At 39.7% G+C, this 12,295-nt stretch overlaps 1 protein-coding gene across 1 annotated transcript in view; it reads left to right on the forward strand.

The window, feature by feature from the left end:
• Nucleotides 1-12,295, forward strand: part of papss1 (3'-phosphoadenosine 5'-phosphosulfate synthase 1) — a 48,603-nt gene extending 36,308 nt beyond the window's left edge. The window contains exons 10-12 of the mRNA XM_048611132.1: nucleotides 1,223-1,491; nucleotides 9,022-9,251; nucleotides 11,789-12,295. Coding sequence (XP_048467089.1) covers nucleotides 1,223-1,491; nucleotides 9,022-9,251; nucleotides 11,789-11,927 — 638 coding nt within the window. The 3' untranslated portion in view covers nucleotides 11,928-12,295. The remainder of the gene's footprint in view (nucleotides 1-1,222; nucleotides 1,492-9,021; nucleotides 9,252-11,788) is intronic.

Here is a 12,295-nt window from a genome sequence, read left to right on the forward strand (position 1 = left end):
GATTGCTCTTGAAGTGCAGCCCCTGGTTAATAGGGAAACACACCAGCCAATTTATGCAGGATCACACAAATGGTCAATATAGTAAATGACCAGCAGTCTTTCACAGCAGTTTCATACTGACATGGATTATATAGTAAAGGTTAGTAGCGGGGTAGGAAACATCATCCTTTCAACTCATGCTATGAGGCAAACTGGCACTCAAGTAGCACAAATGCACTTGGCTAACGAATGCTAAACAGCAATCCGTGAAACAAATGAAGTATTGAAATACATTAGTCAGAACGTCCAAATCATGTTCAGATTGTAAGTTCTGTACATCCACTGAGGCATTCATATGTTGATATATAGTGTTGGAGTTTAAAAATAAGAGAAATCTGCACTTTTTCAAGGAAGACAGATGTTTGAGAAAAATCTTAGTGATGTTTGTTAAAGAAGTCCATCTGTCCATTTTGTTGTGATCCAGGAGAAGTTCTGATTGAATTCTCAGACAAAGTTATTGAACCACTTTCTAGGGAAGAGTAGCTGAAATTTCCCTTTGCCACCTAATAATGAGGGAGGCAGTCTGTATTCATTGGATAGAAGGGCGGCTCTGCTGGGCTTTAATTCTATATCGGAAACGTTGACGGATGGAGATGTAAACAGGTGCTTATTACAAAATAAGTATATAAACCACAGCCTTGATTTACTACCCAATGAACAGTGACCTGGTTGGATTAGGATACAGTAGTCATTTCATTACTATATTGTATAGCAAATGAATTGGAAAACTGTTTGAAATCTATTAATGTATTGATGCTTCAAAGATTCAATTCAACTCATGGATGATCCTCAACTGCCTGCAAATCAGCATGAGCAGAAACTCCAAATGGTGATTAATTCAATCTGGGGCTGTGGGTGTGACCAGTGTTGTGGGTGGGAACTGCCTCCAGAGGGATGTTTTTAAAACTAGAGAAAAAGATTGCAGAAATGTAAAAGTGCATAGCATGCAATTTGCATTTAAAATTCTGTAATCGTTTATGCCAATGGAGGTGAATTGCGCCAGAGAAATCACTGCAATTGAGTGGAAACTCCAGGCCATAAAATATATGGTGTACTGTGGCTGGGAGCTTTACTGACTGCTCATTTGGAGATCAACCTTGAAATTATTTGCAGGAGTGGCAGTGACGTTGAAGTAAACATCAAGGTGGAGTTAAATTTGTCCTAATTGTTTTCATTCTTTTAGATGCTGTCTTCGCATTTCAGCTACGCAATCCAGTGCACAATGGACATGCTCTGTTGATGCAGGATACCTTTCAACAGCTGATCGAACGTGGTTATAGGCGTCCAGTTCTTCTTCTTCATCCACTAGGTGGTTGGACGAAAGATGATGATGTACCCTTATTATGGAGAATGAAGCAGCATGCTGCTGTATTGGAAGAGAGGATACTTAAACAAGAGTCCACTGTCGTGGCCATCTTCCCATCTCCCATGATGTATGCTGGACCAACCGAGGTGACTTATTTTTCCTTTTTTTTCCTTTAACTCTTTATGAAATGGGGGATCATTTTAAGAGTTTCCTGAAGTAGCAACATATTATGCCACTTGATGTGCAACAAGTAATACTTATTCTCTCAATGTTTTGGTTATCAGGTCTGTAAACAGACTTGCGCTCTCTGCCTGATGAACAGTTTATTTTTGTTGTAGTAGTTACTGTAATTATCGAGTCTTACAGCAGAGAATAAGGCTATTCAGTCCATCAGGCTTGTTGTATCTTCGGACTTGCCAGTGATTGGGTTAGTGCAAAGTTGGTCAGTAAGCATTAATCAAATCTGCTTCCTGTTTGCTGTCCATTAACAATTAGCTTTCATTAAATTACAAAGTTCATCCATTGTTTTGATTTCATAAAGTTGCATCATATACTGTAATTCTATAATAATACATATAATTCTATAACTTCTTACAGTTGTGCAACAGTTCAGTAAATTAAAATACCATTTGGCAAATGAACACTTGGGAAGTGTTCTACGATATTTTGGATATCGGTTGATTGCTTCAACCGTTTTCTCTACTCAAAACTCCTCTGGATTAATTTGCATGTGGAGGTACGAGCAATTAGTTTTAGAAACTTCTAGACGAAGGGCACAATTAAAACCACTATGTTCCTGAGATTTTACTAACTAACCTTTTATCGCAGAATTGACTTTAGGCTGTGTGCGAGAGCATGGGCCTGATCAGATGTGGTGTACCAGTGAAGTTTAGCAATTTACGTTAGGTACAAATACACACATAAAGTATGAAAAGCTCAGTATAAGCCTCTGCCAGAATGTGTACAGTTGTTTTTTGAATTTGCTGTGCTTTACCTGCCAAGGCAGCCAGATGTTCAAGATCCCGAATCACTTTAATTGATGTCCTTCTGAGCAATCAATTTAAGATGCACTTAAATGGTTTCTGAAAGAGAAGGGCCCTAACATAAGGCCCCCCAAAAGTAGCTAAGTAAGCAACTTAAACTGCAAACAGTAGAGGTAGTGTTTACTTTTTAAGAAAACACTTATTTTTGCAAGCCTAAAGCAGCTGGAAGGTATGTATGGTAATGGAGACAGTCTACTTGATTTATGTTGTAATTATTATAAATACATGGTAATTTTGTGGTATTCTACTTCTAATGCATAAATGTTTTTTAGTCTGTAATGATTTAAGTTAGTTACTTATAATGCTCCCAGTGGCCTAAAATAATATTGCAAGACATGACCCAATAACCTTTATTCTGAGTATGATAGAAAATTATTGTGGGATGTTGGGTAAGAAGCCAGGGGACTAATTGCAGAGCTCTTTCAAAGATGGGCAAAGGGGCAATAGGCTGAATGACCACCACCTGTATGATATAATTTTGTTAGTTGATCTCCTGCTATGTCATTTGAAATGAACTGGACACTTTAAAATTGTTTAAAATTCTTTAGCTCTGCTCTTGCCTTGTGCTGTCTTGAATCAGTAATCCAGCATTCAATTTCAAAAGTTTAAGTTTTGAAGAATGTGGTATGGCTATTTTGAACTTAGCTAAAATCATCCAGTTTTCCACGTTTTTTTTCTCACTATAGCCAGTTGCTGCAGTCCAAAAGTTGAAATAGAATTGTAGGTGGGTAAACTCAAAAGCTTGGAAATAAGACACAATCGCTGAATTACATATTTGACTCTTATTTAAAAGAACTATTTTTAGTCAACCTGTTTGGCCATATTACAAGACAAATCTGGTGCAGGTGGAACTTGGACCTGGACCTTCTAGCCCAGAGGTGAGGTCACTACCACTGCACCACAAAATATAGTGATATTTTAATAGATTTAATTTTGTACTTTCTTGAGTACAAAAGAATTGGCTTCAAGGCTCCTCATAATGAATGATCCAGTAATGGAGCAATGCAAATGTAGATGTTATGAGCTGTGTTGAGGTGTCTCCCCTTCTCCCAGAGTGTTGTTGGTTAGTGTGCTTGGTCATTTCCTACTAGCCACCAAACTCTGTCCTCTTGGGTAAGCTAAGAAGCTAACACAAAGTGGGATTCATAAGAGTGATAACAACACACTTGACTAGATCACCCATGCAAATTTGCCAGTTTCTCAAGTCATTATTTAGCCTTCATATTGAACTATTCCTATAGGAGTAGAATTGAGACACAATTCTAGAACAACTCCTAAGGTTGCCAGCCCTTAAGCAGCTATTTACATGTGTGAATTGCTGTTACATTGAGCATACAATCTTTCTATAGCTGCTATGGACCATTGCTGTTTCCAAGCACAGATTTTGCCTAATGAAAGCAATGTGTTCGCTATTTTTCTGTTGTTGAATCCGCCCGTAAAGTCCCATTTCCAGAATAGTTTGTGGTAAAACTTTCTTGTTGCTGCCAAATCTGTGGGTTTGGCAGTCTCTACATCCTGTACTGGTAGTCTGTACAGATGGCAGATTGGTCTGGTGTGTTTGGCATTCTGAACAACAAAACAGTATATTGAGAACAGGACATTTCACACCTAGAGTGCAATACTGTAAATAATTCACATTTTAAAGCACAATGAGCAAATACATTTTACCTAAGTCTTTGTATTATTTAGGGAGGAGGTGAGGCAGGGAATCAGTTCTGTCCAGTGCAGCAATTAAAGTATTCACTTGATGCCACAGTAACCATTCTGCAAAAAACTGACAGTGTGGCATATTTACCTGTACTGCACATGGGACATATCCCATTTGTAGAGGAGATGAACTATTCAGATTAAGTATACACATTATAGATGAATAAAAGAAAGAGTTAGCACTTATTTATATAACATCTTACACAGCTTCAGGCTGTCCCAAAGCACTTTGCAGCCAATTAGGTATTCCTGTAGTGCAGCCATGGTTGTGATATATGGAATGGGGCTGCCAATTTGCAAGCAATAACATTCCCCCAACCAGTAATGACACACATGGGTAGAACGTGTTCTTGTGAAAGGTCATGGAATTGAAATGTTTACCGGTTTCTCTACACAGATTGCTACCTAAGTTGCTGTGTTTTCTGGCACTTCTTTTACTCAAAACTCTTTTCAGTGTTAATTAAAGAATTAACAACTTAAGAATAAACGCCAGCCAGGTTAGCAGGACAATTCCCCTGCTCTTAATAAATCGCATGAAATTATTTTATGTCCATGTGAAACGACTGATGAGGCATCTGTTCAATGTCTTAACAAAAAAAGTTGCAGCTTAGACAAGACAATGTACCCTTTGGTATTTCATTACTGAAATTTCTGCCTTGATTACATGCTCAAACCTGTGGAATGGGGTTTGGGGCTTGAACTGATATTGTTTAACTGTAGTAAGAGTTTTGCTGTGAAGTTAAGGCTGAGAAAGCCAAATAAATATTAGCTTCTGCTGAGATGGTTATATGTCACAGCATTTAGTCTTGCAGTTGACATTCAGCATATAAAAACTGGCAATTAAATGGTACCCTGGATAAGTTTGTAGAATACTTTTGAGAGTGTTTCTCAGAGCAGCAGGTTCTGGAACCGGAGATCAGGTTATACTGCACTTAGTATTGTGTAATGACGCAGGATTAATGAATGTCTTCGGTGTAAAGGCACTGCTAGGTAGCAGTAACAACAATACAATTGAATTTTTACATTCAGTTTGAAGAGGGAAGAGTTGGGTATAAGTCTGCTATATTTTAGACTTAAATAAGGGCAAATCTGGGCGCAAGGAAGCTGAGAGAACTGAAACACACTGGGATACTAGGCTAGGGGGGGTCGATTAATAGTAAAACAGTGGCAGGTATTTAAAAGGGTATTTCAGAATTTGTATATGCCTAACATAAAGAAAAGTTCTAAAAGCTGGACCCACCGTCCATGATTAACTAAAAAAGTTAAGGAAAGCAACAAACTTAAGGAATAAACATCTAACTGTAATGATGTGTGGCAGGTCAGACTATTTGATGGAATATAAAGAACGGCAGAGAATGACTTAAAATTATACCTATTTTTGGACTCGAGGTTATATTTAAGAGTTATATTTAACAGTACCCTCTCTTTTAAATTGTCCATTCCCTTAACTATTTTCTCTGCTGGTAACATATAATCTCTCACGCTGCCTTTCCAGTTGAGTGATCCAGATCTGTCCAGTCCTTTCTAGTAACCCTGGCATGTGACACTGGTAAACAACCTGTTCTGTGCTCCAGACTTATCATCCTTTGTCAGCCAGCACTAAATTCCTTATTCAAAGTGTAGCCTCTGAGAACGTGCTCTCCACTTCCTCTGGCTCTTGTTCTACATTTTTGTCTTTTAGTCATGTGATAGTACAGAACTTGTGTTGCTGAAAAAAATACATCTTTTCATTTGGGTGGCAAGTGGCCTCTGATCTGTAGAGGTATTGCCATGGAGAATGCATTAGTTATTGACTCACTGGTAACTACTTAGTTTTGTTTAAATTTCAGACCAGACAAGTTGACTGTGGTCAAGGAATCACCCAGTGAATCGCTGCCAGCTATTTTCTGTTACCTGTCAGTCATCATTAACTGGTGCATTCTCCATGGTAGCACCTCTACCTTTCAATGTCCACTTGCCATCTAGTCAGCAGTCTCTTCACACACTGTATAAATGTTGTTTTCCCTTTATTTCTTGAGTTGTCTTAATGAGTGCAAGCCAAAAGATTTTGCGAGAATTGTTTCTTTTTCCAGCAATACTCAAGTTTTGCCCATGTGGCTCAGTACTTTCCTGATTCAGATGGTGCTGAACATATTGTCACCCTGTTTAGTAAATGTAAGCCAAGCCTGTCTAACCTTTCCTGATAAGACAACCCACCCTTTCCAGGTATTAATTGACTAAAATTTCTCTGAATTGCTTCCAGTGCATTTGCATCCATCCTGAATCAAGGAGGCCAAAACTTTCACAGTAGCCCAGATATGGTGTCACCAGCATCATGTATAACTGAAGCATAACCAGTCCGCTATTTTTGTACTCCATTCGCCTTGCGATAAATGATGACGCACTATTGGCTTTTCGACTTACTTGCTGTTAACATCTGCAAACCTTCTGCAGTTCATGAACAAGGATACTTCGATCCCTCTGCATTTTGGAGCTCTGCAATCGCTGACAATTTAGATAATGTGCTTCCTTTTCATTCTTCCTGCCAAAAGGGACAACTTCATATTTTCCCACATTGTACTCCATTTGCCAGACCTTTGCCCACTCATTTAAACTATCTCAATCCTTTTGTAGCCGCCTCCTGCCCTCTCCACATCTAACTTTCCCACTTATGTTTGTGTCATCAGTAAATTTAGTAACCATGCCTTCCAGAATAAGTAAAGTGGAAAGTATCTAGAATCTAATAGCAAATAAGGGCATAGGTATGAGAAGAGGGGGGGTGGTCAATGCATGACTGAGGGTGTTGTACTTAAATGCACACAGTATACGAAGCAAGGTGAAAGAGCTTGAATTTGGAGTATGGCGTTGTGGGTATCACAGAGATATGGCTGCAAAGGAATCAGGGCTGGGAAATAAATATCCAAGGATGTGACATATCGAAAGGACACGCTAAGGGGACAGGGTCACCTTGTTAGTAAGAAATGAAATTAAATTGACAGCCAGAAGCAATATAGGACCCGAAGGTGTGGAATTTGTGTAGGTAGAGTTGAAGAATCGCAAAGATGTAAAGCCCCTCTTGGGAGTTGTATACAGGCCTGCTAGTAGTCAGGATGTGAGGCAGGAAATAGAAAAGGCATGCAAGAAAGGCACTATTACAGCCAGCATGGGAGATTTCAATGTGCAGATGACTGAGGAAATCGGGTTGATAGCAGATTCCAAGAAGAGGAATTTGTAGTGTGTCTGCGAGACTTTTTTTTTGGAGCAGCTTGTGGTGATGCCCACAGGCGAACAGACAGTTCTGATTTGTAATGTATAATGAGGCAGACTGGATTAGGGAGCTTAAGGTGAAGGAACCTCGAAGGGGCAGTGACCAGAATTCACCCTGCAGTTTGAGTAGGAAAATTTGGAATCAGACATAACGGTAATATAATTGAGTAAAGGTAACAACAAAGACATAATGGAGGATCTGGCCAGAGTTGATTGGAAGGGGAGCCTAGCAGGGAAGATGTTGGAGCAGCAATAGCAGGAGATACTGGGAATAATTCAGGAGGCACTGCAGAAATCGTCCTGTGGAAGAAGAAATATACTAACCGGAGAATGAGGCAACTGTGGCTGACAAGTGAAGTCAGGAACAGCTTAGAAACAAAAGAAAAAGCATATTGTGTGGTTAGGAGGAATGGGAAGCCTTTTAAAACCCAACCGAGGACAACCAGAAAAAAACAGTTAGGAGGAGAAGATGAAATATGAGGTTAAGTTAGCTCGTTATATAAAAAAAAACTTAAAAAGATTGCAAGAGTTTTTTGATATATAAAATGTGAGAGAGGGGCACGAGTGGACATTGAACTACTGGAAAATGAGGCTAGAGAAGTAGTAATGGGGAACAAAGAAATGGCAGAGGAACTGAACAGATACTTTGCATCAGTTTTCACAGTGGAAGACACTCGAACACCAGAACTTCAAGAGTCAGCAGGCAGAGGCGAGGCACTAAGGAGAAGGTCCTGAGGGAGCTGAAAGGTCTGAAGGTCGATAAATCATCCAGACCTGATGGACTACAACCCATAGTTCTGAAAGAGATAGCTGAGGAGATTGTGGAAACTTTGTGTTGACCTTTCAGAAATCAATGGAGTCAGGGACGGTCTTTGACCAGTGTAAAATGACTAATATAACACTCCTGTTTAAGAAGGCAAGGAGGCAGAAGATGAGAAATTATAGGCTGGTTAGCCTGACCTCCGCCTTTGGTAAGATTTTAGAAACGATTATCAAAGTTGAGATTGCCAGGCGCCTCTCATGATCTAAGAATGAAGTACAGCACGTTATGGGGGCTCGTCAGCCTGCAACTTCAATGATTTGCTCAGTACCACTTCAGTGGTGATTGCCATTTGCTTGGGTTTCTCCCTCCCCCATTTCCTGATTTACAGCTATTTCTGGAATGTTACTTGTATCCACTCTCACGGAGACATTGCAAAATACCAGTTTGATTCCTCTGCCCTGTGGGTTGTGTTTCCAGTAGGTCTTAGGTTTTAAGCTGCACACCATAAGAAAAGCAAGACATAGGAAAGGTTGAGTACCTCATATTTAAAATATAGATATTTGATAAACAGCAATGTGACCCGCGCCATCAACTGCACAGCAACAGTTCAGGGCACTTTGGAAAGAAATGTCTTACCTTTTTGGAAATTTCAAGAATTAGCAGTGACTTGAACTTATGATGAATGTGCTCCTTGTATATTACGGTAATTAAATGGATCTTTTGTACAGTCTGACAAATAAACATTTCTTAGGCCAGATCAGAGGAAAAGTTTTTGGAAAAGAGGCTTGAAGTTACAAAACTTGAGCTTTCATTTGATTTTTATTATCAAAGTAAAAGTTCAGTACTTCATAAGAGTCAGGAAAAATGAGCAATTTAATTTTGTTTAATTCACATATTGCACACATTTCTCATTACAGGTTCAATGGCACTGTAGATCCCGTATGATTGCCGGGGCTAACTTCTACATAGTGGGCCGAGACCCTGCGGGTATGCCTCATCCAGAGACTAAGAAGGATCTGTACGAGCCGACACATGGGGCAAAAGTTCTGACCATGGCTCCAGGCCTACTGTCTCTGGAAATCATCCCATTTCGTGTGGCTGCCTATAACAAGGTGAAAAAATGCATGGACTATTATGACCCTGAACAGTAAGTATGAGATTTTGTTGCATAGTGAGTGCAATTGCTTCAGTCATCAGGACCGTTCAGAAGATGAAGGTTCCCTTGGGCTGGTAAAGGAAGATGTAATTGAGGAAAAATGTAATAACCTTTTTAATAGGGGAAATATTCCAAAGCAGTTCAACTGCTTGGACCAGCTGAATCAACCTGACACATAATATATGAATAATGTTTTTCTTTTAAATTGCAGCATTAACTTCACTTAGCTGTTTTATTACAAGTTTTGAAATAAGTTTGCTACCAGTACATTTTGCAGAAATGCACTGTGCTTTAGCAGCTTCCCCATCACCACATGACCTTGATTTTGGAGTTACTGGATCCAGTACAACATAATATTTCAGTAGGAAGTGGGGCATTATGTGCCTGATTACCAGTGCAGATCTGTGGCTATTGTTAATCAACCTGTTCGGCAATGTTATTACATGCCTCTGGATCAGCTGGGACTTGAACCTGGGCCTCCTAGCTTAGGGGTAGGGGCTCCACTGCTGTCACAAGAGCTGTCAGTTGGGGAGAGACTTATATTTAAGGCTTGCAGACACAGTGGGATTGTTTAAAATGGAGGACTTTTTTTTAATTACAGATCAAAAATCAATAAGTCAATTTGAAGTATAGATAAGCCATGGTGGGGTTGAATGGCCTCCTGCTGTTCCTGTGACGTGTAAATCTCTACTGGGCATTAAGCTGCCATAGGCAGATGATACCCCAAGATAGTGCCGGCACAGTAGGCAGTGTTTGGCCTTATCAGAGCCCGTCTGCTTCAGGCTGGCGGTATCGTTTATCTCTCTGTACTTTTTGCCTTTTTTTTCCTTTTTCTTCTTCTTCCTTACTGCTTCATCTTTGAGGCCAGAGTGATGTTGGCAGGATGGACCGGGACTCCTGGTGCTAGCTGTGCCAGTGTCTGGAGCCTGGACTCTTGCCTGAGGTGGAGTTGGGGTCTCCTGGGATATCAACATCGTTGTTGCTGTTCCCGTAGCCAGACTCCTTAAGGACCGAAACACCCTGCAGAGACCTTGAAGGCACCCTGCTTGAGACCTCAATTTGAACAGAAGATGAACTCCTATTTAAGTAATTTCTTTTTAGCCTTGTTGTAACTTAATATGGTGCCAGATTGTGGCACTGTATTCACTGTACCTTCAAGATATATGTGACAATAAATAAATCTTTCTTTCATTCATTCATTCACTTTCAGTATATAGTGACACAGTGAGAAGGTGTATATTGGAGTTCTATGAACAATGGTCCACTTGCTGCCAGTGAACTATAGGGAAAATAGCATCGGTCATGCCATAGCATTTCACTTAAATGTCATCTTAATGGTCTTGGATAGTGGGGAAAAAATGGAACATCTTTTGCCACCACTACATCAGGTAATGGTTTGGGAGTGTGTCAAGACTTGCAGTCAAACAATATTTTAAGGCAAGCAGAGTTTTACTCAGGAACCACTAAAAAAGGTATTTTAAAAAGTCTGCAAACTCCAACAAATAGAACTGGTGGATAAGATCAGTCCTGGGCAGCTACTCAACAGCACACTCATGTCCAAGCATGATTTTTAAGGGAATTTTTCAGTCTCATCCATTCTGGTCATGAGTAGTGATGTACAGTTGAAACAATGTCGCATTCTATATTCTGTACAGCATGAACTATATTTTACAGAATATTTACAATATGGAAAATGTACTTGAAAAGGAAAATGTTGCAGTAACATGGGAAAATAACAAGCACTGAATTAAACACTTTCAGAAAGCTAGTGCAGGTCTGATGAGACAGATCGTGTCCCTCTTGGATCTGCTAAAACTACGATAGAATGTGCATACTAATAATTCATAACATTTTCTAACTTTTGACGATTGTTTAAGCAAATAATTGGTATAGATCATTTTGAGCATTGGGACAGACAGATGAGCCTTGTGTTCTCAAATGTTATCACCTTCAAAAGGACAGTGCACAAAGGGTTAAAATAAATAAATGCAGCAAAACACCAGCGTGGTAGTGCATTGTGATGAATGCAGATTTACATTTCCAGTCTCTGTTGCGTTACTTTATACAGGTGAGATATGCAGGCTCAGTACTTCTCCATCGGAAAGGGCTCCCTGGGCTGTTCTTGCATTCCTCATAACAGGCAGAGGGCTAGAAACAGATTGCCCACCCACCATCTCAGCTGCAAATCAGGGTTTACCACAAGGGGAGAAAGAAGAAATTAGAGGCTAACAAATCCTCAAAACAGTCTTTAAAAAGATGGTTCAAGAGGGAAGTGATCTCATCAGAGATGATTTAGAAAAGGGCTGCACTGAATTAGCTTAAAAGATATTGCTATTTTGACTTCATGCTATGAAAGCTTACAGTCTCACCCAGCCTTATATAAATTGCTTACTGCCTTCTTGGTTTGAAAATGAAGGAAATAAGTATGCCAAAACTAAAAATACAGGACTTGGTGCAGAATGCATTTTTTTATTGAGCGAGTCAGATTCCAATTCTTTAATTCCTGTGTTTCGTTTTCTCATTTAAAGCCACGAAGATTTCGACTTCATCTCTGGAACACGCATGCGTAAGTTGGCGCAGGAAGGAGTGAATCCACCAGAAGGCTTCATGGCAGCGAAAGCGTGGGCAGTCCTGACTGAATATTACAAATCTTTGGAGAAAGCCTAGATGGGAGGAGTGATGAGACTCAACAGTTCTTTAATTGATAGCAGGGGACCACACACACAGCAAGTGTTCCAACAATACTGGCACTAGTTAGGAACCAGTGTTCATTCTTAAACTGTATCACTGTCTACGCAAGTCTTATGAGCTTTATTTTATAACGAAAGGGCTGAGTTTTCAATTGGAACAATTTTTAAGGATGACATTGTTTACTAAGATTACTTAGCTTTTGTTTAACTGTTAAATTTTAATTGTTTCTGTATTTGGTAGCTGGGTGTACAATATAAGTAGGCTTGGCTAACCTTGAACTACGCATTCCTTCTGTCCTGAACCTTGTGTTTGGGGATTTGTTTTATCTTTTGTTATTGTAGTTA

This window comes from Rhincodon typus, chromosome 1 (assembly GCF_021869965.1).
Source record: "Rhincodon typus isolate 14 chromosome 1, sRhiTyp1.1, whole genome shotgun sequence".
NCBI classification, from domain to species: domain Eukaryota; kingdom Metazoa; phylum Chordata; class Chondrichthyes; order Orectolobiformes; family Rhincodontidae; genus Rhincodon; species Rhincodon typus.